Here is a 27,230-nt window from a genome sequence, read left to right as displayed (position 1 = left end):
TGCAATGACATCTCTGTTTATTGTATTATAGATGCTCATTTCACTTGCACACATTTTTTTTTTTTTTACATTTTATAGCGTATTTCTGTATCTTGTATCAACTCTAAGAAATTCACATTTACACAATGCATTTTACATTAGTAGGTAAGTACAGGTGACTTTCGGCTTTTTCGGGTGCAGGTCCTGATCCATCTGTATGTCATGATTTAGTGGAGAATCACAGTGAACCTCCCCACAGATCTCATGTTGTGGCAGATTTAATGTCTCTTCGCCTCTGAAATGGAGATGAAACCCACCGTGCATGCAAAACGTCTGCACAGTCGAGCTGTCGACTGATGTTTCTGGAGTAGAAGATTCAGGTGACATGTATATGTGTTTTGTACATGGCCCTATTAGTTGCCAGTATTTATAGCGTGTTAACGTACAGCATGTGTTCATTGGCAACCAAAGTGTTTTGTAAGTCTCGCTATATTGTTGCCAGGTTTATACAGTTTGCTTGAGTCTCCAAAGTTCATCTGACTTCTGTTTACTAAAAACCGTCATTAGAAATGCACATAAAATCATAAAATAAGTGGAAAAAACTGCAACAACCAAAAAATAGATATAGTCAAACTTTTGAACTTAAAGACACCTGACACTGTACACAGGCACTTGAACTGTGGAACACTCTTTGAGTGCATTCATTTTACTTCTAATAAGTGCTACAAAACATATCAGTTAGAAAAAATACTGACTCCAAAAAGTGTAATACTATTCATAATACAAACCAACAGGGAAATGCAAAGACAAATCTACAACAGCAGAATGAGGACAAACGTAAACCCTAAACTTGAGCGTGTCTTGCATATTTCTGGTTATATTTGGGTTGTACATTCTAACGCGTGTCTCAGGTCACACGTTGCGGGAGAAAGAGAGTAAAACGTTTTAGGGTAGATGAGTGCGCCGCCGGAGGTTTGATCGGGCCTCACAGGGAGACGGCGCTTTAAATCAACCCTCTGGTCAATCACACTGTAGTAGCGTCTTCTTTTAATGTAAACTGCCACCGCGAGGATCAGAATGAATCACACCGGCTCTCTCAGAAGAGGAGTGAATCACACACTTGTGTTCTGTGTGCGTGTCTGTTGTCACATGGCCACATCAACTCAGGAGCTGTGAGCAATAGAACAGCGTTTTTATTTAGTTTCCATTCCCAACGCTGCAGTGATACGAGATGAATCGCATGTGAAGAGACACATTCTAGTTCTCTTTGAGATGTTGGTGACCATGTGACCGTGAGCGTGACTCACTTCCTGTCATCCATTCCTCACCCATCTTTTGTTCTCATCAGACTCTGCTGACATCTTATCTCTCCTTTAAAGAAAAGATTAAACATATTCACTTTCTTGGCCAGAGTGACATTAGAAGGTCCATACGTCATTGTAGGCGACAGACGACAAACCTGTTGTGGTTTGCACTTATGATTTGTATATTAAGCTAACTAAATGTGATGTGATATTTTTCAAGATGCTGGTAGTTAGCCATGCTAGTCTTTAAGCTAAGCTAACCAGCTGGCGGTAGCTTTATATTTACTGTACAGGAAACGAGAGTGGTATTAATCTTCTCATCTAAGTCTGAAAAAGAAAGTGAATACATTCCTCAAAATGTCAAACTATTCCTTTAAATTCATCAGCATCTGAATCATGTTGAGGTCAGCGGATTAGCTCATCGACCCGTATCTTTCTCCATTTTTCTGTTTCCAGCAACAACAGCTGTTTCATATCTGTACCCACCTACCTACTCTATCATACACCTACAGGCTGTTTACAGAAATCCCCTACAGATCTCTCGATAGTCTAAAAAGTCACACCACAGCAAGAGGGACCCTGAGAAAGGACGTGCCCCTGCAGGAATGAATGCTAAAGCAGTGCAGTCAAACTCAGCTACGGTATACTTCTTTTACAAGATATCTACGTCTGTCGTAGCTTTTACAGTCTCTGCAAGCAGCAGGAGGGAGGCAGCATAAAAGTGGTCCTGTGTGATAAAAGGTGCCACCCTGCCTTGCAGCTAAGTGCTTTTATATCACCATGGCGATACAGTAAATGTCAGTGGCCTCGGACTTAGATAAGGGATCTGTAATGTCATGCTGAGGCTTCAAAGAGGGCTGTGTCGCCCCCACCGGAGGTCCACGGCGTTAATCCCAATGAGAAGTGGCCTGGCCGAGGTGAGCCGAGGGTAAATGAAGCTGGAACCTGAGGTAATTACTACCTGCCTGTCGGGACGCCTCTCTAATGGGCCCTGTGTTGACACGAGAGCCGCCGACGCTGCATCAGCGGCTCGCCGCTGTCTATCAGGCTCTATTACGCAGACAGAGCTGTACACAAGACTGTGAGGGTGTGGAGGGTGGTGGTGTCAGCGAGCTGAGGATGAGGAAAGGAGTTTGCCTCAGAGGGGTGTCCCAATTTCCCACGCAGTAGGCGTAGAGGATGAAAGATGGGATTCCTTTTGTTTTTTCAGTACCAAATTAATTTAAACATCTGTTTAAGGAGCAGCTCTGACGCAGATGACGTCTCTTGTGGCGTCGCTTCCCCCTCTGACATCATCGCAGTGAGTCAGCAGAGCTCCATGGTCCAGAGATGGGTCTCGCTTGTCGCACATTCAGACTCCGCAGAGGACCCTGCTGAATCAGCCGCGTCACCCGAGCCACAAAATGAAAGCAATGCACCACAAACAGCGGGGCGTGTTTCATTATAAGCATGAAATTACTGAAACACTATCCCCGGAGGTGCCGTGACTGGAAGAAGCATCTCACCAAGGGAAATAGTTGATTACCAAGTGGGCTGCACAGCAATTGACCTTTCTTCCCGAAATATGAGTCACTTGCATCAGTCCGCGCAGCAAAACAATGACGCAAACGCTTCACGAGACGACATGCCATGAAATGTGTCTGTGGATGGACGATAAAAGAACAAAGGACTTCGGATGAAGTTCAGGAGTGACTCACGGCTCTCCCGCTGCTTTTTGTGTCCCAGATGACGGCGGGGGTCTAATAGACTGAATCCTACGGGGGGATTATCTGAAAGTGGGACATCACAGAGGAAGATGTGAGAGGGAAAAGGCTGGTCACTGAGGAGGAAGGTCCCTTTGATGCACAAGGAAAAGAAAGAGGAGATAATGGAGAACCTTTCTGCTTGTTTACCTTTCAGGCACATATATTTCATGGCTAGTGGTTATGGAATTAAGGGTAAAATGTAAAAGCTTAAGGAGGGCCTGCGCTGACGAAGTTGGCAGTAAGTGAGAATTATGTCAATATTAGATACTGGAATAGTCCGTTAATATGAGATGCACTGGCGTAGACAGTGGTTGATATTGCCAGAGAGGTTGTGCCTCGACACACACTGATTGATAGAGTTGGACTCTATATGCAGGGATGAAGAGTCAGACTGTGGCCTAAAGGTGCTGGGAGGTCAATAAGAGTCAAGTCTTTGCTCTGTGGCCAATCCCCCTCCCTCCCCTCCCTCCCACACCCTTTCTTTCTTTTTGGTCCACGGTTCAAGTCTCCCCTTTCCTCTCAGTGTCTTCCGAACTGAAGCTTCCTCTTCTTCCTCCTCTTCCTCAGACTTCAGGGGGAGGTGTGTCAGGCTGGGGGCCGCCATCCACTCTGACCACTGCGGAGAGAAAGCAAAGAAAATGTTGAAATCACATGTTTTCATAGAATCTGATCTACCAATGGAAATATCAAGTCCTGCAATTCACATCCCTTGTTGGTCGTTGTAATGGCAAGTGTACACATAAAAATGGCCGCTCTGACCATCCTGATAAGTTATTACAATGTGAAATTCCGTTCTGTTGTCATATTTCTTTCTTACTCGCACAATTAATCATATTCTCATGTGTACCAACGCTCTTGAGTAAATCCTTTTGATTCAGAGTTTCTGGATGTTTTTCATTAGATTCACCGTCCACAGAAATGCTATCTTCCTTTCTACCAAAATACAGTCTGCGTCGGAAAAAAACCTCCCTGATGGTCCCACATTTCCCTGCAGGGGGCCCTGTGGTGTCACTCGCTCATCTGAACCTGCTTTACTGGAGTCATGAGGATGGGAGACAAATGCTCTCTTTTCCCACAAACCCCTTAACCTGTTTCTCAATTGAGGGACGCCATGGAAACGCTTTGGGAATGTAGAGGCGTTTCTGAGAGGACCCCCGAGTCCGGCGGGTGTTTTCTTGTCTCCATCAATGCATCGTTGTGCCAGGCAAGTGTGGTATAAGAGGGTTTATTTGAACGCTTTAGAAGAGGGGAATTCTTTTGTCCACTCACAACGTCATACCCTCCCTGTGTTTTTATTCCTTCTCCCTTCCTAAAATCCTTTTTCCACACATTGTCCTGTTCTAGAACACACTTGGATTACGCTGCCTCTCTGTTCACTGTTTACATCCACACTGAGTCTGTCCAGTGACGGCCACAGTCCATAGTGCTCCTCTCTCCTGCTTCCTGTTTAAACGGATACGCTACAGGCATCGGCAGTGACAGTGACACTGGCCAGTGCCCAGCCGTCTGTAACGCACACACACAGTCAGGCATTCGCAAAGTGGCTTCCACCTGTGCTTCTACCTCAACGCGGGAGAGAGTAGTGGCCACATGGCTGCCCGATGTTCTCAGTCCGACCTCATTCCAAGAATCAATACAAGCTGTCTTTCTCCAAACCAGCTCAATTCTGCAATGTGAACTTGCAGCCAAGCTTTGTTACTGACTTCTTCTTTTCCTTTGTTTTTTAATCAGCACACTCCTGATTGCACTCTAAGCCTCAATAAAAGCTTTCAAATGTGCTGATTGGGATTGAATTTGAGATGATTTCTTAGTAATCACAAGTCCCAGAGAAACCTTAAAAGGCATTGGGTTTTGTTTTGTTTTTTTACTAATTTGAAAAACGATATTGCTTGTTTCTTATTTTACTCATCAGAGACAGGAGTTCTGAATGTGTTTTATTACTTTTCCATTTAAACCCTTAATTCTATGGAGAGATTAACAATCAACGGGCACAAACACATACAGGTCATCTCCTATTGTCTTACACAATATGCCCCTAAAAGTTGCAGAAAAGTGAGGGGGGTTCATGGTGTGGAAGGTAAATGAACACAGAAGGGTGTCTTCTTCCAAAGTTAGTTTTGTCAATTTAAATATGGAGCTTGTTATATGGAGTGCTCACTGGTGTGTCAGATGTGTCAACAAGATCATCTTTTATCCTCAAATACCTCCGTTTATTTTCTTCATTTATTATTTTCTTCTGTATTGAATCCAAATTGCTTTATTCGTTTAATGTATGTTTACTTTTACTTAAATGATGCACTATGATGCTGTATTATGCAGTGAAAATCTAAAATAGAACAAACTCTACTTTTGGCTTAGCCTTGTGACTTTCCAACAAGAAATGCTATGAAAATACAAACGTTTGTGATAGTTTTCATCCTGTTTGTCACATCGAGTCAACCGGCAGAGCTGGTAACACTACATCATTTTTCAATCGGCCATTGCACCACTTTTTAATCATCTTGGTTCTTCAGATGTGGTGGAAATGCAAACAGGAATGTGCCAACAGGGTTTTTAGTTCTTAGGGTTCTTCCTGAGTCACTAAGCCATGGCTTTGGGTCCCTTGAGGCCGCTGGTGTGTGTACTGTATAGGCAAGTTCCATCCAGGCCAAAAAATGAGGGAAAAAACATTTTATTTCCACCCCCTCTAAATAAACAATCTAATCTAATGTTGTTGTCACTTAGCATGTAAAAATGTCATGTCACCAGTATCCTGGCCAAAATCATTGGGATTCACTATCATCCCAATAATCATCAAATAATGCTTTAAACTGGTAAAATATCAATAAGACATTTGTTTTTTTCAATAAACATTTTGTTAAGAACCATATATTTTATATTGTATTACAGATAGGTAAAAAAATAAACAATACTAAATACAGTAATCATAAACCATAAGGTCTCTTTATATAAAGGGTAAATAGATTTTGTAAATATTTCTTAAGTGATAATTCTACCTTGATAGTAAGTTACACAACTAACAATTTAGTGTTTTTGTTTTTTTTATTGGGATCCGTGATAACATCCTTTATAGTCTCATCCCTAGTTGTCCCCCGACAATGTTTATCAGAATGTGGGAGAAATTATGAGTCATCCATCGTCTATTCCTGAAATAGCAGTCATTTGTTCCACGTTTGTAATTCTTACCAACACTTTCTGTTGGATAATGTTACACACTGAATGTACTGTTAAGCTGCCTCAGGCTCTCCTTCAGTATTACGATCGCAAACTGAAATCAGATGAAGACCAAACTACAGATTAAAATGTTTATATTGCTGACAATCTGTGTTGTAATATCCAGGACTGTATGTCTGATTGTGCTCCAAATCTAACTCAAAGATTTTTACCCTTCTTTGTCAAAATCAAGAATTCTCAAATAACCCTCATTCAGTAGCTTTTTTGACTGACGTTTGCCGTGACTCCTTTTTGTGTCGACTGTGAGGTCAAACACAGGACAGAGAAGCGCCGATGGGCGATGGAAGCGAGGGCTCAGAGCCTTGTTTAAATTTTAAACCCATTCTGTATGCGCGATTCAGATGGTGGAGCAGGCGGGGAGCGTTGCTGCACAGAAAGACGGTTCTTTTTTAATGGAGATGAGCAGGCTGAAATGAGGCCGAACACCCTTCACGGAGGGGCTCCCATCCCTCACAAGTGACTCACGCAGGGAATACCCTCTCTGAATGTTGTCAGTCAAAACACAGGACATTTTCATTGCTCTGGCTCTCTTTTTAATGGATTATTAAGCTTCTTGTGTCTGGATGTGTTCCCATTATATTAGCCGGCAGTTAAATATGGTTCATTGGGAACAGGAAAGCCCCCGGCGATTATTGTGGATTTATTGTGCATTTTCTCACCCTCCCGGGTATTTTAAGTGAGCCAGTTGGTTGTAGAAGAACCAACGGCCCCCAGCACAAAAGCTTATGCTGCCCTTTTAATGGTTTCCGCACCCACAGACGGTGCTAACGCCAATTAGCACATGCTAAACCCTGGCTCCGGATCAGATTTTGAAAGGCAGCGAGGCCAGGCGCAGTTCCCGTTTTGTAACACCTGCTAATGAGCCAATCAGTTGGAGAGGCGACAGGGTTAACGGGGCAGTCATCTTCTCAATGAAGCAATCCCCCAAAAGACATTCCTTCTTTTCTTCGACGTGCAGCAGGCTTTGCATTTGTTAGTCGGAAGAATGGAAACGCAAAACAGAAATATGCCCAAGCCTCATTAGAATGTATGGGGTATGGCAGAAAAGACACAGTGTGGATTGTTTGAGGGAGGATTTATAAGCTGTTTGGTTTGTTAGCACAGTCTCATCCCTGTATAACACGTTTTTAGGCTGTAGTGTGATTCCCAACCAGAATGGGAAGGAAACGTATGAGAGAATTATGATTGACTGAATGAATAACAAGATCATGACTGAACTTGAGACTTCTTCTTCAGGCTTTGTGTATAGATGGAGTGAGAGTCTCTTTAATGTTAGTGCTAGTTGAGTATTGATGGGAGGTCGGCGCTCTGAGGTCACATCTCATTCCTGCAGCAATTCCCTCAGCTGTAAATGTTATGCTATTTTTGTGCAGATTCCCCACAATGCACCTAGCCTTGTGTTGGTCTGAAATATATATAAAACAATATATTGATCAGAATAAGAAGTATTTTCTTTGTAGCCCAAACCTGATGAAGTTTACTAGTAGTGGCAGTAGTAGGTTTTGTTTTTTTCATGCGATTTGTTAATAAGAAAAATAGTCTTATCCTTTAAATTAATCTATGTGATTAATTGCAAGATATTGGGGGGAAAATACATACTGATTGCAAAAAGCAATAATCTGTGTCTCTCTGCACTGAAAGAAGTAAATTAAGCTCATGGTAAATTGCTTTATAATAGATCAGTACAAGTACATAATGTTGTTTTTATCCCTCCAAGCAAGAATTTATATACTGAATTAGTCTCACAAACCCTTTTAGATTTAGTCTGGTTTGCAAAACTTTTAACACCCAAAGTACTCTGGGTCAAAGAGAGAGAAATATAAAGCTGTAGTAAAGGTGAATATAGATCGAACATATGCAGTTACCATCTTTAAATGTACACTAAGCTAAACACTGTGTTAAACTGAATGTTCAGCTGCACATTGATGGTATATCTCAACATCGTGATTATTTGGCTGTGGGTCTCCTACCGCTCAGCTCCCGCCGGCCTCACATTCAAGTTCCTGCAGGTGCCTCAATCATAATCTCTACATTCCTGCAGTTAAATGCATCGTGCATGTAAGATTTGGCTGCCGCTGCAGCGAGGTGTTAATCCTGCTCCGAGGTGATGCATTGTTCTTGATCTCAATCCCTGGAAATGTGTTGCTCCGAAGGGAAAGGCTTGCTCACTGCTCGAGAACCACGGCACGCAACATCTCAGCAGTGTATCTTGATGGAATCAATAATGACAGCTAGTTTATCACGGCGTGAAGAGGGATGTATGCAGGCTTGGATGAGTGTCTGAATATAAAGTCAGCCAGGAGTCGTATCGACCAAAAATATAACATCTGGTCAGTCGTTATTTAACACAATATGTTGTCACACGTTGGGGTTAGTTATTGATAGTTAGAACATATCTGTATTGATTATGATGTTGACCTGTCCAGGTGAACCCTGCCTTCACTCAGGGTTGGATGGGATGGGCTCCAGCACTGAACAGGATATTTGGTGATTGATAATGGGTGGGTGATTATGATGCGTCTTCAATATCAAACACATAATGGCCGCTTTAATAGGTACACCAGTCCAATCTAATGTAACCCAACACTTCAGCCATCGGTATTAAGCTCATGACCTTCAGGGTTGTTGGTTCTTTTTCAGACGTTGAGGGAAACATCTGATTCAATTATGTGTTTATAACTGAGGTAATGGTTACGTATCATATTGTATTTGATTTGATTTCATTGTTATGCATTAGGTATTTCATCAGATAAAACCCCTCAAACATCTCCCAGTACTAATTAATTACATTTACATTTAGGGCATTTATCCAAAGCGACTTGCCATAAGTAATTAAGAACTCGCACACTCCTGTTCATCAGATGAGTAAATGGAGAGTTTGGAGCTCACCTATGTGTTCCTGTGTGCGTGAGCGTGAAGGCGGAGCCTGGACTTCAGCCTGGGCCTGCTGCTGCTGCTGCTGCTGCTGCTGCTCCTGCAGACTCTGACTGTCCACCGAGATGCCGCTGTCGCTGTGCAGCTTCTCTCCCTCCGGCGTCACCATCTGGTTATTTGTGGCTGCGCGGTTATTGGCTGCCTGCTTGTTCTGCTTGCAGCTATTCCACCTGTGGGGAAAAAAAGTGGCGCGTCAGAGGAAGATAAAGCTCTGCATCAGTCGCATGAGCCTACCTGTGGTTTGATATTTGGATTTCACAGCAGTTGTGAGATTTTAAATGATAATTTATAGGCTAGGTTAAAACAGCTTAAGTGATTGTATTCAGAGGTAATACGGAGGTGACTAGGATTCCACTTATTAGCAGGTATTTAGCCATCAAGAGCATATTTAAGAGTTATTTTACAAGAGTGCCTGCTAGAAATGAGGAACATGCTTTTTTCTACCTCTATCTGAATGCACTGCTTCAGAATATCTCCGGAATTCAATAATAAATCATTATCACTGTAAACTGCAGCTATAATCAGATGCTCATAACACATGTCCAACACAAAAGATGAACAATTGTCTACCAATGCTTCTCTTTTGAAGGCAATCAATGATTCAATTATTCAAAAGTATTAAGCAATACAGTAGTTAACACACCCCATAAAATATTGTCTGTCTGTTTTCTGCGTAATTACAAGTACATGAATATTATGAGCCAGATGTGAGCGTGACTGCTGATATATCTGGCACTCAAGTTTCCCCTGGTTGGCACTTTTCAACCAATCAATGCCACTAATGAGCTTGTTTACGTGTTTCAGACACGTTTCAGGCTGTGTGTGTGTGTGTGTGTGTGTGTGTGTGTGTGTGTGTGTGTGTGTGACCTCTGTAATGCACTTAGTATTGTAGTGTGACCTTAATTAAAAAAAGTAATTCTTGTCCATTCGAGTGATTCTATAGAAGAAGTGGGTCAAAAGCTCTTTGACACTCACCGGCCTGAATATTTCAACAGGCACCTTACTGACATTGGGGGTTTTTTTGGGGCCTGGGGCAAAATCTGTCACTCTATCCAGCACCACCCATCAGACCACCACATCCCCCTCTTTGTCCTGGATCATTTTGTGGATGAGGAGAGAATGAAACTCAATTGTGCTAATGTCTTTAACCACACAGCAGCATCTTTTCATCTTGTCGTTTTCGACCAACTGACCTCTTAAAAACGATGTAGGCCACGAAGCCCACCACCACGGCGGCCAGGATGGAGCAGTAGATGGGTATGAGGTTTTCGTTGAGCCCGTGGCCGAGGAAGCGAGGAGAGACGCTGGACGTGGTCGTCTCCCCTCCTGGCAGTGGGCTCTCTGACCCGTCCAGGAGGAAGTAATTAGTGAAGGAGGGTGGAGACGGGCCCATATCAGAGGTGGTACTGGGATATGTCGGGTAGAGAGGATCTGTTGGAGAGAAAAGGGAGCATCTGTGAGAAAAGAAACTTAATCACGTCTACAACCATGCTTTGAGGTGAACGCTAACACCAACATGCTTAGATGCTGATGTTTACAGTGGAAGAAGTACACGTTGAAGTCCTGAGGATTCCCACTTTTCCATCGTCTTTGTTCTCTGTTTGTTACGATGTAGTCAGCAAGTCCCCGACCAGATGTCTGATACACTGCACACATGTGGCAGCTGTTTTGTCGTAGACAGATGAGTTCTGGCCGGGTTGCTGTGTGCGGAGAGAAAAGGAATGTTTTTCGATGTGGGGGGGGCAAATATCTGTCACCCAGCAGTCCAACCCAGACCATGCCTGGGCCCGGCACGCCAGGTCTCTTCTAATCGCGTCCCCTTCAAGGGGATTTCTAGGCATTGCATGACGTCGGGGCCATATGGATCAATGTAGAACAAAGTCCGGGGGGTTTTAGGGGGGTCATCACTTTGAGTGTAGCCTCTTCTGAGGCCGTAGAGGGCTCTGTGCTACTGGATGGGTCTGGTTTCTTTCATAGCGAAGCCTGGAACGAATAGTAATTTTCATAAATTGTCCTGTTTCCTGTTTCGCTGTGAGCTCCATTAAGGATTCAGTTTAATTTCCTATGTTGCAGCAGCACTGTGCCCACTCTGACGGGCATGACTTGTCCTGAAAACACAGTTTATCCATCAAAACTTCCCTTCAAGTCCTGTCATATTTTAAAGCGCCGTAACTAAAACTGCAGTGATTCTGTCAGATGGTAGAAGGGCTCAAAGAGTAGTGTGCAGATGATTCCCTCCCTCGGGGTACGGTACGGCAGGCTGAGGAGAGGGCCTGTCCAGCCGAAAACCCAAACTCCACTGAGCTCAGAAGCCTGGTGGGGATGGAATATGTGCAGGCCGGTTCAGATCTGAGCCTGTAATTCCCAGTAGAACCTCAGGCTGCTCCTCATTAGTTCAAACCAGCGCTCACTGGATTAACCCCGCCGAGACCCCTGAGGCTTCCTTCAAGGCCAGAGCGGGACGTTCTATCCCAAATGCTTTAGGGGCGTCCCATTGTTATTTTAGGGTTTTACTCTAAGGTGTGATGGATAAACCAAATACACGTATAACAGCATGTGAATCAGGTTGCCAAGTATTTCACTCTACTTCACTGATGCATGACATTGACTCATTCGTTTCTTACATAGTTTGAATCGTGGCTGAATTGCTGAGGAATGATTCAAAGCATCGGTTCTCCCAAATATGTTTTCTCCTTTCTGTCCACTGGCATTTATTAGCACTGCAGATACTTTGATTTTATGTGCTCAGGGCTCCCAGAGATATACACCTCTTAAATTTCTGCCTCTACCTCAGTATTTTAGAGGTGGATGGAAATGCCCTGCTCACAGGATTGAATAATGACATTTTAATAATTCAACAGCAGTGTGTCTTTCCAGATATAACGGGCATGTATTTTAGATAATCCACATAACTCACTGTCGAGAAGTTTTCATTGGAGCGATTTGAACTGAAGAAATAGGCTGCATGAAAACTGTTGACAGTGTGTTCTGTGGATTATATAGAGTGATGCGGGACATTGTTTTTTTTATTTTCATTGCTTTTAGTGAGACGGTATAAAATACGGAGCCAGATATCTCAAAACCTGCCTGAAAAAAAAAACGCTTGTTTTAACAGCAGTCGCCTCGTGTTTGTACATGATGGCGTTCCAGATTAGATTATCTACTAAAAACACACATAACTAGTGTCCCACCATCTTTTAGTGAATTTCAATTGATGTCACCGGTGATGTGGTCAGATGACAGGAAGAAGACATTCCATGGACAATCACGGACAAAGCCTGTCCACACATTTTCTCCTTTCACTGACCTGGCACATAGTCAAGTTTCTCCACATTGATTTGTTGCATAATTCACACAGAGTTACTCGCTTTAATAGTCCGATGGGACCTTGATGGGCAACTTATGTGGACATATTTGAAAAATTTCTGCTGGGTGTTTAAAGTCCACGTTGGCCTCTCAGTCCACGGGGTGATGACAGGGCATTCCTGCCTCCCGGGGGGGATTGATTTACTGAAATGGTAGGTAGTATCTTTTACGGACAGAATAACAGCACATGTGCGCGCCATACTTAGAAACACAGAAATAATGCAGCAGCCTATTTAAAGCTGTGCTATTGATTCAGGTCCGTCTAAAAGGAGGGAGCGCGGGTGTCTGTATTACACGCATTTCTTGACCTTTCCTGGGACGTAGTCGGGTTTCTTCAGCTCCGCCATACATCAACCGGCTAATGCAGGGGGTGGCTAATGGTGTTAGCGATGCAACACGAGCTCACAAATGGAATACATTGTGAATGGGAAGGTGTGAAAGTGAGTGAAAGTGGGCAACGGTCTGGTGTTACATACAGGCTGCCGAAGGAGCCTTTTTTTCCTTCCTTTGACTGTTTGCTCCATGCATCCATCAGTCGCACCTCAGGACCCCACCAAAATGAGTCAGGATGACATCGGAGTCTAGGAGCAGGGAGTCTGTTTCACATAACACTGACTCAACACAGAGCTGCAGCTAAAGTACAGTACACTACATCTTTACTGTAACTCCTCCTCTCTCCCTCTTCTCCTCTGGGCTGATGTAGAGAACACGACTGGCTGCAGACCAAAGAATAAACCTGGGGCTGCAAAGGCATGCGTACCTCCGCTGGAACGGGGATGGACGTTTAAAGGACGCAGTGGAGCTTTAACAATTTTGGCTTCGGTGGGTTTAAAACACTTATGAAACAAAATAAAAAAACTAGCCCGAGATTTTACGAGCGCGGAGCTGTGTGTGTGCAGGGAGATGTGTTTATTAGCGGGGTGTGGACGAGAGGGGGAGAAAAAAAAAGATTTAATTTTTATGAGCCATTGAGGTCTTTATGGTGAAGTTAACCCCCGGGGGCTTGTGCAGAGGTCGGTGTCTTGGCTTCTGCCAGTTCAGGGTGGAGATGAGCAACTATCAGGCGCAGCACATGCACAATGACCCCTTTATCAGCCGCCAAACACTCCCTCTCTCTCAGCTCAGCCCGTATCTCAATCTCCCTCTGTGTTTGTCGTCGGACGCGGACACATCCATCACACACACATACTACAAATGAAGCGAGCGCTCTGTCTTCTGTTGGGGCGGGTTATTAGGGAGGGTGGGGGGTGTAGACAGAGAGGCAGAGTGTTGGGTGAGAGTGAGGAGGGGGTGCAGATGAACAGAAGAGCTGCTGTAAAGTGCTCTGATTAGGAGGAGTAATTATCTTGCAGCGGTGGAGCCGCAGAATGCGCACTGGCCACCTTCCACCACTCCACTAGCCCGGCCACTCGAGGGCCACTGTGAGGAGAGACACAGAGTGCCAATGAAGGGAGGAGCGTGATGAGCAGGGTAATACAGAGAAAAGAAGTCTGCCTTAAACTGTTTATTCCCCTCCTCTCTTGTTTTCTGGGACACTCGTAAAGACGCTCAATACTTAAATGTAAATCTCCCCAACTGAACACTGAATGGCAACGTGAATGTTTTCAGAAAAGCTCCGCGGAGGCCGAGCCGATGGAGACTTTTTGATAAAAGACGCAGGAGGTGTTTTCAATTTGAGATCAAAGACACTCACACATGTCCGGAGTTTAATGAAAAATGTAGAAGGGAAAGCACACTTGGCAGAGGGAAGAGCGTGCGTGTGCCGAGTAAGCCCGCTTTCGTCTGTATTGATTTTGGATGCTCATAAAAAGTGTTTGTGTGTCTGAAGCCGGAGAAGACGAAGCGCGTGTGTGTGTGTGTGTGTCCGTCCTGCAGTCAAGTGTGTGTGCTCACAGAGGTCATTCAGCGAAACCTGAGCACGAGCGCAAGAAATCCCAGGACTCAAATCGACCCCTCAACATGGAATACCAGCACAGCACATGTGCTGCAGCTCCCTCCGTCTGTTTTTATCTCCATTTCTTTCTCCCTCCCTCTTTCTGCCTCTGTGATTGTATCAAGTAATTGACACTTGGTGACAGCTGGATATGAATTGGGGATTTAGGGATTTGAAAACGCCCCGATCGTGTATTTTTAGCAGGATAGGAATTATAGTCGAGCTGAGATGAAACATGCCTTTTAAACCCTTTTTAGATTGCATCCCGGGTCACATTTGGAACCTACTTAACGTGTGCAAGAATAATGACCAAAACGATCAATTTCATGGATTTTTACATCAAATTCCAAATCAACCTGTATAACCAAATATGAAGATTGCTCATACCAACGAAATTCAGCCACTAATATCCATCAATCAACCTGCAACAAGGGAGGTGTATGTTTGGAAACACAGTCGCTTCATTATAAGTCCACCCACTTTTTAGCGACCCAATCAAATGCGAAGGATTTGATCTAAATCCCTCATGTAACGACACACGGCTCAAATATTCACTGGGACTTATGATATTTCCCCATATGCAAACAGGAAGCTGCGCACTGGGATTCTCATCCTGTTTGCTGCAGAAAACAAATCTGTATGTATGACAGACCACCATGGAAGGCCTGGAAACATCATCACCACCACATGTGACTACGGCCATTACCCACAGGCCCACTGGTGCTATATGACAGGGCTCTCCTTTCAAACGGACATCCCACAAGGTCACTTATCGTGCCATCTCCAGTCACAACAGTCACTGCTGCTACATTACTATCGCTTAGGACAAGGCGGGTCAAAGGTGAGAAAGGCTGCATGGGTGGGCGCTAAATGGGCAGCATTGTGGGCTACTGTGCATCAGATATGCCTTTAATACAGTAGATATTCGGCGTGTCTTAGGGGGCATGGGTTGCACTTTATTTTGATGGCTGTCAGTCGTGTCGTGTTACAGCCTCATGTGTCTTTCGGGGTGGGCACTGACCTAACTGTACATCACTGTACAGCAGTCACTCCAAAGACCCCACAGGTGGATTGTCGGAGACTTTTATTTCGGCTGTTCGCAGAATTTTGTCCCTAGTCTTTTATTGTGCAGTACACTCTTGAGCCACATGAGGGAGCCTGAATGTTCGTATCATTTGGATAATTGTAGCCGACCTATAACACTGAATCTAATGTGAAAGGCTAGCATACATTCTACTTGTGTAACTATTGAGAGGAAGTGAGAAGATGAGATGCATTTTTTTCATTTCATTTATAAAGTATTTAACATGTGTATATCTTTTCAATAACACTTGCACAAAACAAAGTTGCGATCAAATGTCCATCTCTTGAAAATGGCTGGTTTACCAAAGTAAGAATAGGTCAGTAGAGATGGTCATACATTTTCATTTATACACAAATGAAGCTCTTGTAGTGAATAATAGATAAAGCCTGTTGTGAATTGGGTCAGGAGGGTTTATCATTTTTAAAAAGTGGGTCATCAAAAAAAAGTTTGGGAAAAACTGCTGTACAGCGTCTTGCTTAGATAAATGTGGAATGTGGAGTCTGATGAAAATAAAGCAGAGGTTGCAAGAAGCAAGGGAAATAGTCATTCCTGGCATCTCACCATGGGAAATGTGGTCTGCACACTTGCTTCCAGGGCTATTACAAAGCATCCAACTTCAGACTTGTTTCATGATTCTGCTGCATAGTGATTTGTTTTTTCCCATCATGCCCTTGTGCTATTCTAAAAACAATTATATAAACAAAATACAACAAGGGAAAGATGTGGACATTTCCAACCTTTCATGTTTTTTTTTGCATCATCTGACCACTCACCACAGTCACATGCAATCAGAAACCAAAGTCTACAGCCATGCTCAGAGCAGTGTGGCTATACTTCAGCACAGCAGTGCTATTTGCTTAATGCTAACATTAGCTAACATGCTCACAGTGACAGCTTGCTAGCTTTCCAGCGTTTGCTAATGGGCACAAACCACTAAATACAGCTGAGGCTGGTGGGAATGAACCAAACTATAAGACACCTTCCAAAGGACCTGGTGGTGGTGCTAGATGAGATGTTGGGATCAACATGTTCACACTAAGGGGCACAGGAATGTCTGCACCAGATTCCATGGCAGTCGTTGTTGAGACATTTCACTCCAAACCACAAATGTCAACTGTATGACGGAAAAAACTCAGGGGATCAATCCATTTAAATGCTTCAGCCTGGACCAAAGGCGTGAATGGAGAAACAGTTCTTGCTAAATGTCACCTGGTGGCAGAGCAGAGCCAACCAAAATGCCACAGTGTGAACCGTCTTGTGTTGAAAATAACCGCGGTGATGATTCATTGACGATAAAAGTCTAAATGTGGCGCCTTTTTAATGCTGTTAGGTACATGTGGAAAGAAATGTGGTAAGTCATGTTCTATGTTATTAGCCCTTCTTCCACCTCTTCTAGCGCTCCTGCTCTCATCTTCCCCCAGTCCGTTTCTCCACCGCCTGTCAGTGCTATTACAGTCTATTTAAAGAGGCATTTACACGCTCCATGCAGCGCTAACACATCATCTGTACTACAACAGGGTGTTGACAGATTTTTGAAGTTCATTAACTTGGTGGATCTAAATTCCTGCCAGTGTTTGAGAAATATCGCAGCTCAAATAGAAATTGCAACATTCATATCGGAAACCGCTGTGGCTCAGAGGTAGAGTCTTTGGTCAACGTTATCATAGAAAGTGTTTTTCCCAGGAACAGACTTTGACCGCAAACTCGATCTGACATCAGCGTTGTCGAGAAAAGGTTGTTTTTGTTGGTGAAGTGCCGAAGATGTTGAGTTCTGCTTCACACACCTCACTTATCTGATATCGCTTTAAAGAATGATAGCAGATTTATATCAAGGAGCCCGAGAGAAATGTCACGTAAGACATTCATACCTGCCAGATCTGAGCCTCGCGGCGCCCCCGGTGAGGTGGATTTCATGCCTCGTCCACCCCGAGAGAATTTACAGCTTCCTTGGTTATGAGCTGCCTCGGCTCGAGGCGAGCAGCTTGACTCTACTTGCATGTCGCCTTTCTGCTTTGTGGGAGAGCAGATTATTCATTTTCTCCGTGTTGACACTGCAGTAGTCTTTTGACCTTTTAATGCTAAAGCTTACAACTTCCTGCCGTTTGAAAACATGACGGGCAGCGACCTCTGAACTCGCCCGTTCCCAGACACATCTGGGCGTCACTGTTGGCTGGTTGAATGGGATTAAGACGTATATGATGGTTTTGGAATACCTGACGACCATGTGTAACACATGCACTGCTGTTGTTCTCTTTTAAACCGAGATAAAAGTGGATTTTGGGAGTCTCTCCCCATGATATTGGAATGCAAGCTTAGTTTTATTTGTAAATTTGCGGCGTGGACCTGAGTGTGTGTACTCACTATGGCAGATGGAGTCGCTGTTTGGCGTGCACTCGGCCAGCTGCGTCTCGCTGTCCTCGTCGCAGATGGTGCAGGGCAGGCAGGGGTCGAGGGAGCTCTCCCGGTCCGAGTAGGTCTCGTCCACGCACTCCTCGCACACCGTGTCGTGATAGTGTTCGCAGTGCGCAAACACGCCCTCGCCGACCGGGCACACGGTGCACGGCTCGCACTGGCCCGTTATCTCGTCGAAGAAAAAGTTGTAGTTGCAGACGCAGATGGCGTCGTTGAAGTCGGTGCAGGGCGTCTCCATCCGCATGAGGCCGGTACACTGAGTGCAGGGCCGGCACTGCTCCGTGTGACTGTAGTTCTCTGAGAAGGTCTCGCCTGGAGGGGAGAGGAAAGGTCAGAAGATGCAGAGAACGTATGAGGAGATAAACAGAGGGATAGTCAGTGACTCTAATAACATTTATCATGTTTACTGCACATTCATTAGAGGGGGGGGGCATTGATCCACTGGGCTCTTAGTGATTTGTGCTCCAGGACAAGAAAGGTGCTCTTGTTTGGGGGGGGGGGCAAAAGCCTGCTGTGCTCGTTACGATATTGATCCCGATGTGTTTGTGCTGCGCCAAGTAAACTGCTTTAATCTCAGTCATACACAGAGAGTCAAGTGCTGGTGCATCAACATGCTGATGATAAAGACGTGTGTTTAGTATACCCACGCGGTCAAGCAATTACTGGGCTTTATTTATAGGCTTTAGAGCATGTTGACCAATCTGCCCGTGCAGACACTAAACTAATCTAACTATTTAATCGGTAGATCTGTAAAATATCTATTTATATTGCTAATAATAATCAGTTTTTTAGTTCCTATGTAGAATATTTATAATAATTAGGACAAGCAGCTTCCTCAGTCGGTTCTTCCTTCTGATTGGTGCTGATGTCTTTTATTATATGGTCTATTATATGCTTAGGAATAATGAATATCATTGTATGTCATATGTTGTTTTCTCATAAAACATTCAATACTATTATAATCATGTTTGCAGTCCAATCTTAGTTTGGCTAATCAGCATAAAACATAAAGTAGAGCAGATACTGGTATTTAGTCATGAACCAACATATTGACCTGATGAATGATCACCACATATTGACTTTATCATCCAGGGATTATGGTTGTCTGTACATAATCCACTGCAATACATCTCATAGGGACTTCAGGGCAAGCACACATGTGTTAGTTTGTTTCGTTTGGACTGCTCCCATGATAAATGTTGTTCTGCAAATTGACTGTCCTTTTTGTGGAAGGGATGTTTAAAAATACATTTGTGCCTTTTTAATCAATGCGTGTGTCCAAGAGACACCCGTTTTAAAGAACAACTCCATTGCATTATATTGATTTTCTTTTTAAAGGGTTGTGAGCAAAAGAGATAGCACAGCTGAGTCGCGGAGGCCAGCGTTGAACAGAATGGGGTAAAAGCCGTGCTGACTAATTGCCTGCTGCTTTTCAATTACTTCAAACACTTCAAAGTTGCTCTCCAGGAACGTTTGCATCGGGAGGATTCAGGAGAGTTCATCGCTGAGGAAGCGAATGACCTCAAATTAGCTTATTCTTACACCGAGAGGTCCTAGGGGCTCAAAGTAATCTATTAATATTGCATGTTCATATAGAATTATTTCCCGATGTAATTGGGTGCCTGCTGAATTATGCATGCGGTGAGAGCAAGGGGTGCTGTGAGTGTGTTTTTAGTGGTTGAATGAGATGGGAGTGAAGTAGAAAGGGAGACAGGGAAATAAATCTGCAGCTCAGATTCACTCCAACAAACCCCATATTAACATGAGAGCAGTCGCCTGAGAGCCGCAGTTGTGACGATAAACGTCGGCGGGGTGGCAACGTGCAACAGGAAGTTATGAATCCTGAGACAAGGAGGAAAACTCTGTTTCTGCCCGTTTCACTCTTGATTTCACAGAGTGGAGTTACAGCAAGTTACCATCCCCTTAGTGTTGAATCACTCGGCTAGAGGGAAATGAATCATTGGGATTGCGTGTAACTGTAAATATAGCCGCATGACTTTTCTTTCCTTTCTTTTTTTCTACTCAACTCTTATCAGCACATGCATATGTCAGAGTGTGTGCGTTTTTTCACGAGCAGAGCTCAGTGGGTGTCGTGTTGAGCAACAGCATATTGTCAGTGTGAAAGGCCCCGCGGCAATGTCCCAGCACCCGCTCTGCGTTCGTAAGCGGCTCTGGCAAGTATAACGCTGGCACAGACCGAAGCTCTAAACACCTTGTAAACAGCAGCGCACGATGAAAGCTGTCACATTGTGCAGGCGGACCGAGGGGAGCAGATGGAGTTAATGGTATAGAGACAGGTAGGGAGAAGGAGTGGATGCTCGATTCGCTCGAAATGACTCCCGTGAGCGTCGGACTCGTCTTTGAGGGCCGTCTGGTCCGGAGTCTAAAAGCCGTGTTTTAGAGATCAAGGTGTTGATGTACGGCCGGAAGGGGAAGGGTGAGTGAGTTCAGCTTCCGTCTCAGACAGACACACACACACCATCACTTTCAGCGTTTTACATTCCCTCCGTCTGGCATCAGTGATAGAAGAGTGAACGGTGCAGACCCCAGACATTTAACAGACCTCAGAGGTAAACGATTACACGAATTAGCAAGCTTGAAGCCTTTGTTTTTCTTTGCAGTCAGGCTCGACGAGCAAAAGCTCTCCCCATTCATTTCAATTATCCCGCAGCGCGCCTGCTTCCTCGGCTAATTTTAACTCGCATGCTTGAGCCCCTCTCCCGTCCTGCTGTGTGTAAACACGTCTAAACGCGACCATATGCATCTGTGTGTGTGGTTTGCGTGTCTGTGATTTATGTGTCGGCGCTTACATGCGGCTATAAGAGGAAAGTAAAAGGCCATCCAGAGTGTCGTCTTTAATAAATGATGATCTTTTTTCTAATTGCCCCCCGATTGAGCGATGACCAGTTCATCTCAGCGATCGGTTTTCATGTTCGGCAGTAAATAAAGGCCATTGGTAAAAGGTGGACGTGGCCGTGATGATGCACTTAAAATGTGCCACTTCAGCCTGTGAAGACCCCCCTCCAAACACTGATGCGTTTTGGCCCCATTAGTGTCATCAATAATGTAGCTCCGGACGGCCTTAAAAACTGCCCAGTGATCTCCACAATCAGCACTTTGGGTGTAAGCTTTTAGCGAGGACGCCTGTTTCTGCCCCTCCACAGCGATTCAGGGTCCACGTTTCAGCGGAGCGCCCGTTTTCTGACGACTACGGCTAAATCATCGGGGTTCGGGCGGCTGCGTGACAGCTTTATTTGTCTTCGTTGAACATGAGACATTTTTGTTGCGTAATTATCGCTCCGATGGTCCACTTCCCCTCCAGATGTGAAACAGGTGTTTTAAGGTTTCGCCAGATTAGCAGACCAAAGGAGAGACGTTGTAATTTAACAATCAACAGTCGCTCTTGTATCTTGTGCTGTCACAGCGAAGCTTCCTCTGAAACTAGACAAAATCTCTAGTTCCCCTTTTTCATCCCTCATGATCCAGTTGGAAGGGATTCTTGACGTCTGTGATTCTACTTTCCTTCCTCCTCCAAATCCCCAGAGAGCCCCGGTCCAGTCGAGCAGCAGGGCACCTCTTAAACGCTATGTCGACTTGTGAGGTTCTGCCCCCCTTTTTTTTTTTTTTCCTCTCAGATCTTCACTCAGTTTGCAGGGCAAGTCTTTCTGAATGGTTCACTAAGTGAGGCAGGGTCGGTTGTCTTGTCTCCCATGACAGCCGAGAAAAGTGGAGGAGGCTGATAAATATTTCAGTGGTGCTGACGCTGGTGTTCGTCCCAAGAAGGGATCGGGAGGCCATAAAGAAGGGGAGGGGGGGTACAGACAGGAAGTGGGGAATTAAGGGGGGGTTGTGGTAAATAAAGATTCACCCATATTTACCGTGAAACAGGAAATGTTTGTGTTGAATTTTACTCTTCAATTATTCATTTCTGCACTTTAGAAAATGTCTTTAAGGTCACTGTTGCAGCCTCTAACTTCCTTATTCCATATTCAGCCTCATCGTAGTGCATGTGCTCGGGTGGGTCTCAGGTACAATAAGATTTTGTCTGTGGAAACAAAAACTATATTGACACTAAAGAAAATGCTTTGGCACCGGATATTGAGCGCAGCCTCCCGGGTATTTGAGCTTAATTGTTAAGTGTTTATCAGCGCTGAATACTCGGAGCGGGATAATTGTTCACTCCTGGAGACACAATAGCCTTTTCAATATGGTTTAATTAGCTGGATCAAATGAGTAAAGATGCACTGATGTAACAGTATGCATGATGAATGAGCAGATCGTGCCCTTTGGTGCTTGGCTCTCTAATACCATTTTATCCGCTAATACAGACGATGACTCATAGGAGGAGGAGGAGGATGAGGAGGAGGAAGGCTGGCGGAGAAAAGAAGAGACACGACTAGAGTTGGTGGGCTTCGCTGGTGTGGAGGGATGAATGAAAAGAAATAACATGCAGCTGCGGTCGACCATCCACATTGTCTAAAGGAATATGACATGCAGGATCAATTCCTCATGATGTCAAACCAAAGATAAAGTCCAGATGGCCGTGGAGCCGCTTCTATGCAGACTCCAGACACCTCCACAAAATGCTGAATTTTTACCAATTTCATGCCTTTACTCTTTCTAACGTTGACTTTGTTTGACGGAGTTGGTTCATGTGAAATTGACTTTGCAGACCCTTTTTTTTTCACTGTAGATGTTGAGAATTGGCTTTCTGGCCTGAACCCATTGCTGCGGCTCTGGAGTTCCTCGAGGCAAAGAATAAAAAATGCCAGAGGTAAAATCAGCTACAACACAGAGATCTATAGCGTAAAGTTTTCTCTGGACGAGGAGCATTCCTGCCAGCCTGCAAAGAATTTAAATCACCAACCACAAAATGACACCCAGTTGATATTAACGCATGTCGGTGTTAAGAGTGCTGACACATGACACGTGTTTACATGTGGCATGTGTGCGAGTGGATTCATGCATCAATCAATTGCACTCTAAATGTCAAAACCACATTAATTTGGCGTTTCTGGTGCCTACGAAATCCTAAACTGACACAATTAGCAGGTGTTTGCTTTCAGAAAGTAACGAAAGGTGTGACATTTGTCTCCTCGCAGTCCTTCGCCTCCACCTGAACCATGCAGCGATGTTTGCGACCTGTACTTAGCGCTCTGGCATACGCCGGCATCCCAAAGGGCAAAAACCGAGCTGCAGGAATGTGATGCAGAAATCGAGAAGAACACATTTGTTTGCAACATTCCTTCCCGTCCCTCCCTGGGATGTTGCAGCGTTGGCGAATCCCCAACCTCTGGTCTGTCGAGCGAGAGCTAATGGTTCACAGCCCGAGCCAAGATGCGAGCGAACACATTTGGACCCACTTACGGGCATCAAACATATGAATTCCTGTTTTGTTTCTTAGGGCGCTCAATAAAGGCAAAACAGACACTTCACAAATAAGCAAATTGGACAAAAGGAGCTTGTTTTGGCTTTAATGTTATTTTTTAGTTCGGGGCCCGAGCTGTCATTAAAGTCCCAGGAAATGAATGTGCATTTATAAATAAAGATGACGAGGAAGTGCAGGAACTTGCAATAATCGGGTGCAATGCTGCAGATGACATGCCATCCTCTGTGTGTGTGTGTGGTGTGTTTTGGTGGTCTCCAGATTGAATGTAATCCTCTTATGTTTGACATATTTCAGGAAGTGGAGTTTCTGTAAAGTCACGTTTTAGCGTCATCAAATGTATGACATAGAAAACATCATCTGACTGAGCAAATGTCTTTGGACGCACGTTGTGATGCTCAGGTCGATGGGTTTGTTGCTGTTGACTTTTTCTTCACTTTAATTACAGCAAATGGGTCTGGCAGCGCAAACTTCAGAGGAAGATATACACACCTCACTAACACAAACTTGACAACTGACTGTAAGAAAATAATAATATGTTTTGGAACCACATTTCTAATGAGGAAACATTAATAAATTGTATCTTCTATTAATGTTTTTTCAGATCAAAGTGAGATAGTTTTATAGATAAAGTTTATTCATTTGTTTTCTACTATTAAGACGATGATCATTTGCCAACAGGGACATATTTTGCAGAAAACTTCAGTGTCATATTGTGAATGTCATTTAAATAACACCTTAATTGTAATTAAATGCTTTATAAATAGTTCAAAGTAACTTAGTGTAAGTATGTTCTTGATGAGTTATAAGCCATTTATAAAAATCGACTTTTCAGTTGCTTGAAAAATCCCTTTAGCTGGTATCTGTTCCAGTTTTCTATTTAATGTCAATATATGTATGGATTCATTCTTTGATCATAATACACAGTCATTTCTAACTCGATGACGTAATAAAACATCTCTACTCACTGTCCAAACACTGGGAGCAGACCGTCTGCGTGGCGCCGCATTTCTTCACCACTCCCTCTCCGGGGGGACACTCGGCGCAGCATTCTCCATCGTTGGTGTACTGGCCCGAGTCGCAGGGGAGCCGCACCACCTGTTCCGTCTTAGACGCCAACGCCAACGCCACCTGGCACACGGGGGGGGGGGGACAGTAGCGCGACGCATCAGAGCGCCACCTCCACACAAACACAGCACGGGGTTCACCGTGGCCTCAACACGGCAAAACAAATTGAGGGGAAATGACTTCCAGGTGTCCAACCTGTTCCTTAAATCCGAGCGCTATCGGGATTCATCATAAATCATGTTGTCTCCGTCTCTATTAGCCGCACTTTGAACACGTCTGAACTGCCATAATCGCTCCCCTGAAGGCACATCACCTCTAATGGTAAACTTATGACACGCTCAAGCCGCGCCAGTAACCATTACATCACGCGTGTGTGACATTATGCACATGCCCGTCCTAATTACTGTCTGCAGGTGAGTGTAGCTGTGAACGCCAAGCCCTGCTTCCGATCAGCACACACACACATGTACTTCTGTACTTGTGAGGACTTTTATGGTAAGAAAGCACTTTAACAATCACAACAGCACGTTTGTGGAAAATGTCAGAGAGCAGCACAACTTCCTTTGACCTAAAACCAGGTCTTAACAGCACAATTCACTGGTTTACTTGGTGGGGATTTGTTTGTTTGAACACAGATGGGAGATAGGTTCCCATTAATCGACTGTGTGGACGGACTCTGACTGAGGAGATAACGTTGTTTTTTCCTTTTAGATAAGACTCGTCAAGGTATTCTAAAGCTCTGTCTATATCCGTCCATCAATCACAGACACACATCCTCACTTACACCACCTCTCATGTAAACACGCATCCATCCGCTGCTTTCTTCCTGTCACACACAGGTCCGTTCACATTTCTGCTGCCGAACCCACTCCGGTTGTCACTTTTCTTCCTCTCCGATTTAAATGCCAAACAGCTCTACTGGCAGAAGAACTGAGGCTTGCTCCACTGGTGTGCACATGCAACAACGCTGAGTCAAAATAATGAATATGCAGACGTGTTCAGAGGAAAGAAAATCGTTATGCTCAAACACTTTCATGTCCGTCGGCTCTTATTATGTAATGAACGGCGGTTCATTTCCACTTAATTCACATTTGCTGAGACATCACTTCAATCTATCTCTCTCTCTCTCTCACTCATTTGTCCCTCCATCCTCGCTCTGCCGTCGCTGCTTTCATTCAGAAACAGATGTACTGAGCAGCCAGCAGCTCTCCTTCCTCTTCCTCCCCCTTTCTGTCATTCCGGGTGCATTTCTCCTCCTGGCTTTTACAGCCTCAGACTTTATTTGAATATATCATCAGCATTAACTCTGGTTGTAGTCCAACATCCCCCTTGTATGTGCGGGGGAAGGATTCATGTCCCAGACTCCCTTTCCTGTGACATCTCCCTGGAATATCGCTCAGCTCAAACCCGGATTAAAGTCGGTCCACGCATCCACACGCTCACGACATCGTACAGTAACCCAGCTGGGATGTGCTTGGTTTGTACTCTCCCCAATTTCATGCTCAATTTGAGAGTTTATTTCTGAATTTAATTCTACCAAAGTGCACCCGACCGTCACCCCTCCCCTTTTTAAAACCAGCTGTCATAACAGAGTGTCCCCTCACATCCAGGGCTGTTCACGTGACGACTGAGCTGCACAGCCCAATTAGAGCAGCTGCTGTGTACCAGAGTGCAGGGAGGATGTGCCCTCTCTGCTCTCTGCTCTATCGCCAGCGTCCTCCCATAGTCAACTTTTTCATCTAACCCGAGGTCTTTCACCTCAAAATCAGTCAAATATTAACAGCTGGTGTCCGATAAGAGTTTATTAAATCAATATTACTTTCATCAGGTGAGGCATCTTTATCTCGTCTTTTTTTTTTTAATATCCTCAAATCAAATGATTAATTTCTACTAAAGTCTGAGGGAAGAGGCCTGTCATCACACTGCTCCTGGATGTCCGGATGGAGAAATCTCACTTTTCCATAAACTAATCCCCGCCGGGGCTGTCTGACTTTTCCTCCCTGGATGGAAACCAAGAAGTGTGTGTGTGTGTGTGTGTGTGTGTGTGTGTGTGTGTGTGTGTGTGTGTGTGTGTGTGTGTGTGTGTGTGTGTGTGTGTGTGTGTGTGTGTGTGTGGAGCAGGGCTGATTTAACCTGGGCATAATACCACATGCAAGACAGTTGTTTAAAGCTACATGCAGCACACCTGCACCGACACATTTAAACCCTGTTCAAAATATCATAGAAATATCAGACAGAAAAAAAAAAAAAAAAAAAAAAGATAATAAATGCGACGGAGATCTCTGAAGTCCGAAAAAACCAAAGCTACAAAAAGTCCCAGCAGGATAATAAAAGGAATTTCATAGCAGCGTCGTGATGGTCTCTCTAAATGTTCACACCAATTAAGCAGCGTACTGAAACATGGGATGAAGAAGAAGAAGAAAAAAATACACGAAAGTACATAAACGCAGTAAAAACTCCCGTAAAGAAGAAGCAGCCTTGTGATAATATGAGTTAGTGTGGAGACGAGGCCACTCACCGAAGCGCACAGAACCAGCAGCGGTACGGTCGGAGTCATCCTGCGTCGCCTGCTGGAGTCACACACACGGAGAAGACGGCGCTATGAGGAGGAGGAGGAGGAGGAGGAGGAGGAGGAGGAGAGCCGCTCAGCGGGACTGCTCCTTTTCATTTTATCAATGGGGTCCGCACCATCACGAGTCCACCCGGGACCTCTGGAGTCAGCGCAGCCCCTAAAACAGCACCACCACACTGGAGGAGAGGAAGAGGAGGAGGAGGAGGAGGAGGA

At 44.5% G+C, this 27,230-nt stretch overlaps 1 protein-coding gene across 1 annotated transcript; it reads right to left on the bottom strand.

The window, feature by feature from the left end:
* Positions 1 to 27,230, bottom strand: ngfra (nerve growth factor receptor a (TNFR superfamily, member 16)). Its single transcript, XM_084036867.1, has 6 exons — positions 26,964 to 27,230; positions 24,346 to 24,508; positions 17,941 to 18,303; positions 10,390 to 10,627; positions 9,152 to 9,366; positions 1 to 3,644 (listed from the first exon to the last, which is right to left on the bottom strand). Exons 1-6 carry the CDS (start codon positions 27,000 to 27,002, stop codon positions 3,592 to 3,594), a joined length of 1,071 nt encoding a protein of 356 aa, XP_083892993.1. The 5' UTR covers positions 27,003 to 27,230; the 3' UTR covers positions 1 to 3,591.

Source organism: Eutrigla gurnardus, assembly GCF_963514095.1.
Source record: "Eutrigla gurnardus genome assembly, chromosome: 20".
In the NCBI taxonomy this organism is placed as follows: Eukaryota; Metazoa; Chordata; class Actinopteri; order Perciformes; family Triglidae; genus Eutrigla; species Eutrigla gurnardus.
This window is presented reverse-complemented; position numbering and strand designations above follow the sequence as displayed.

What these genes read in the sequence shown, in the direction of transcription:
- ngfra (XM_084036867.1), bottom strand. Translation starts at nt 27,002, where the DNA reads ATGACTCCGACCGTACCGCTGCTGGTTCTGTGCGCTTCG. An exon ending in CTGCTCCCAGTGTTTGGACA is followed by an intron (nt 18,304 to 24,345) that starts GTGAGTAGAGAT and finishes TCTCCCCTCCAG; the next exon opens with GCGAGACCTTCTCAGAGAAC. An exon ending in ACGCACACAGGAACACATAG is followed by an intron (nt 3,645 to 9,151) that starts GTGAGCTCCAAA and finishes TTCTCTCCGCAG; the next exon opens with TGGTCAGAGTGGATGGCGGC.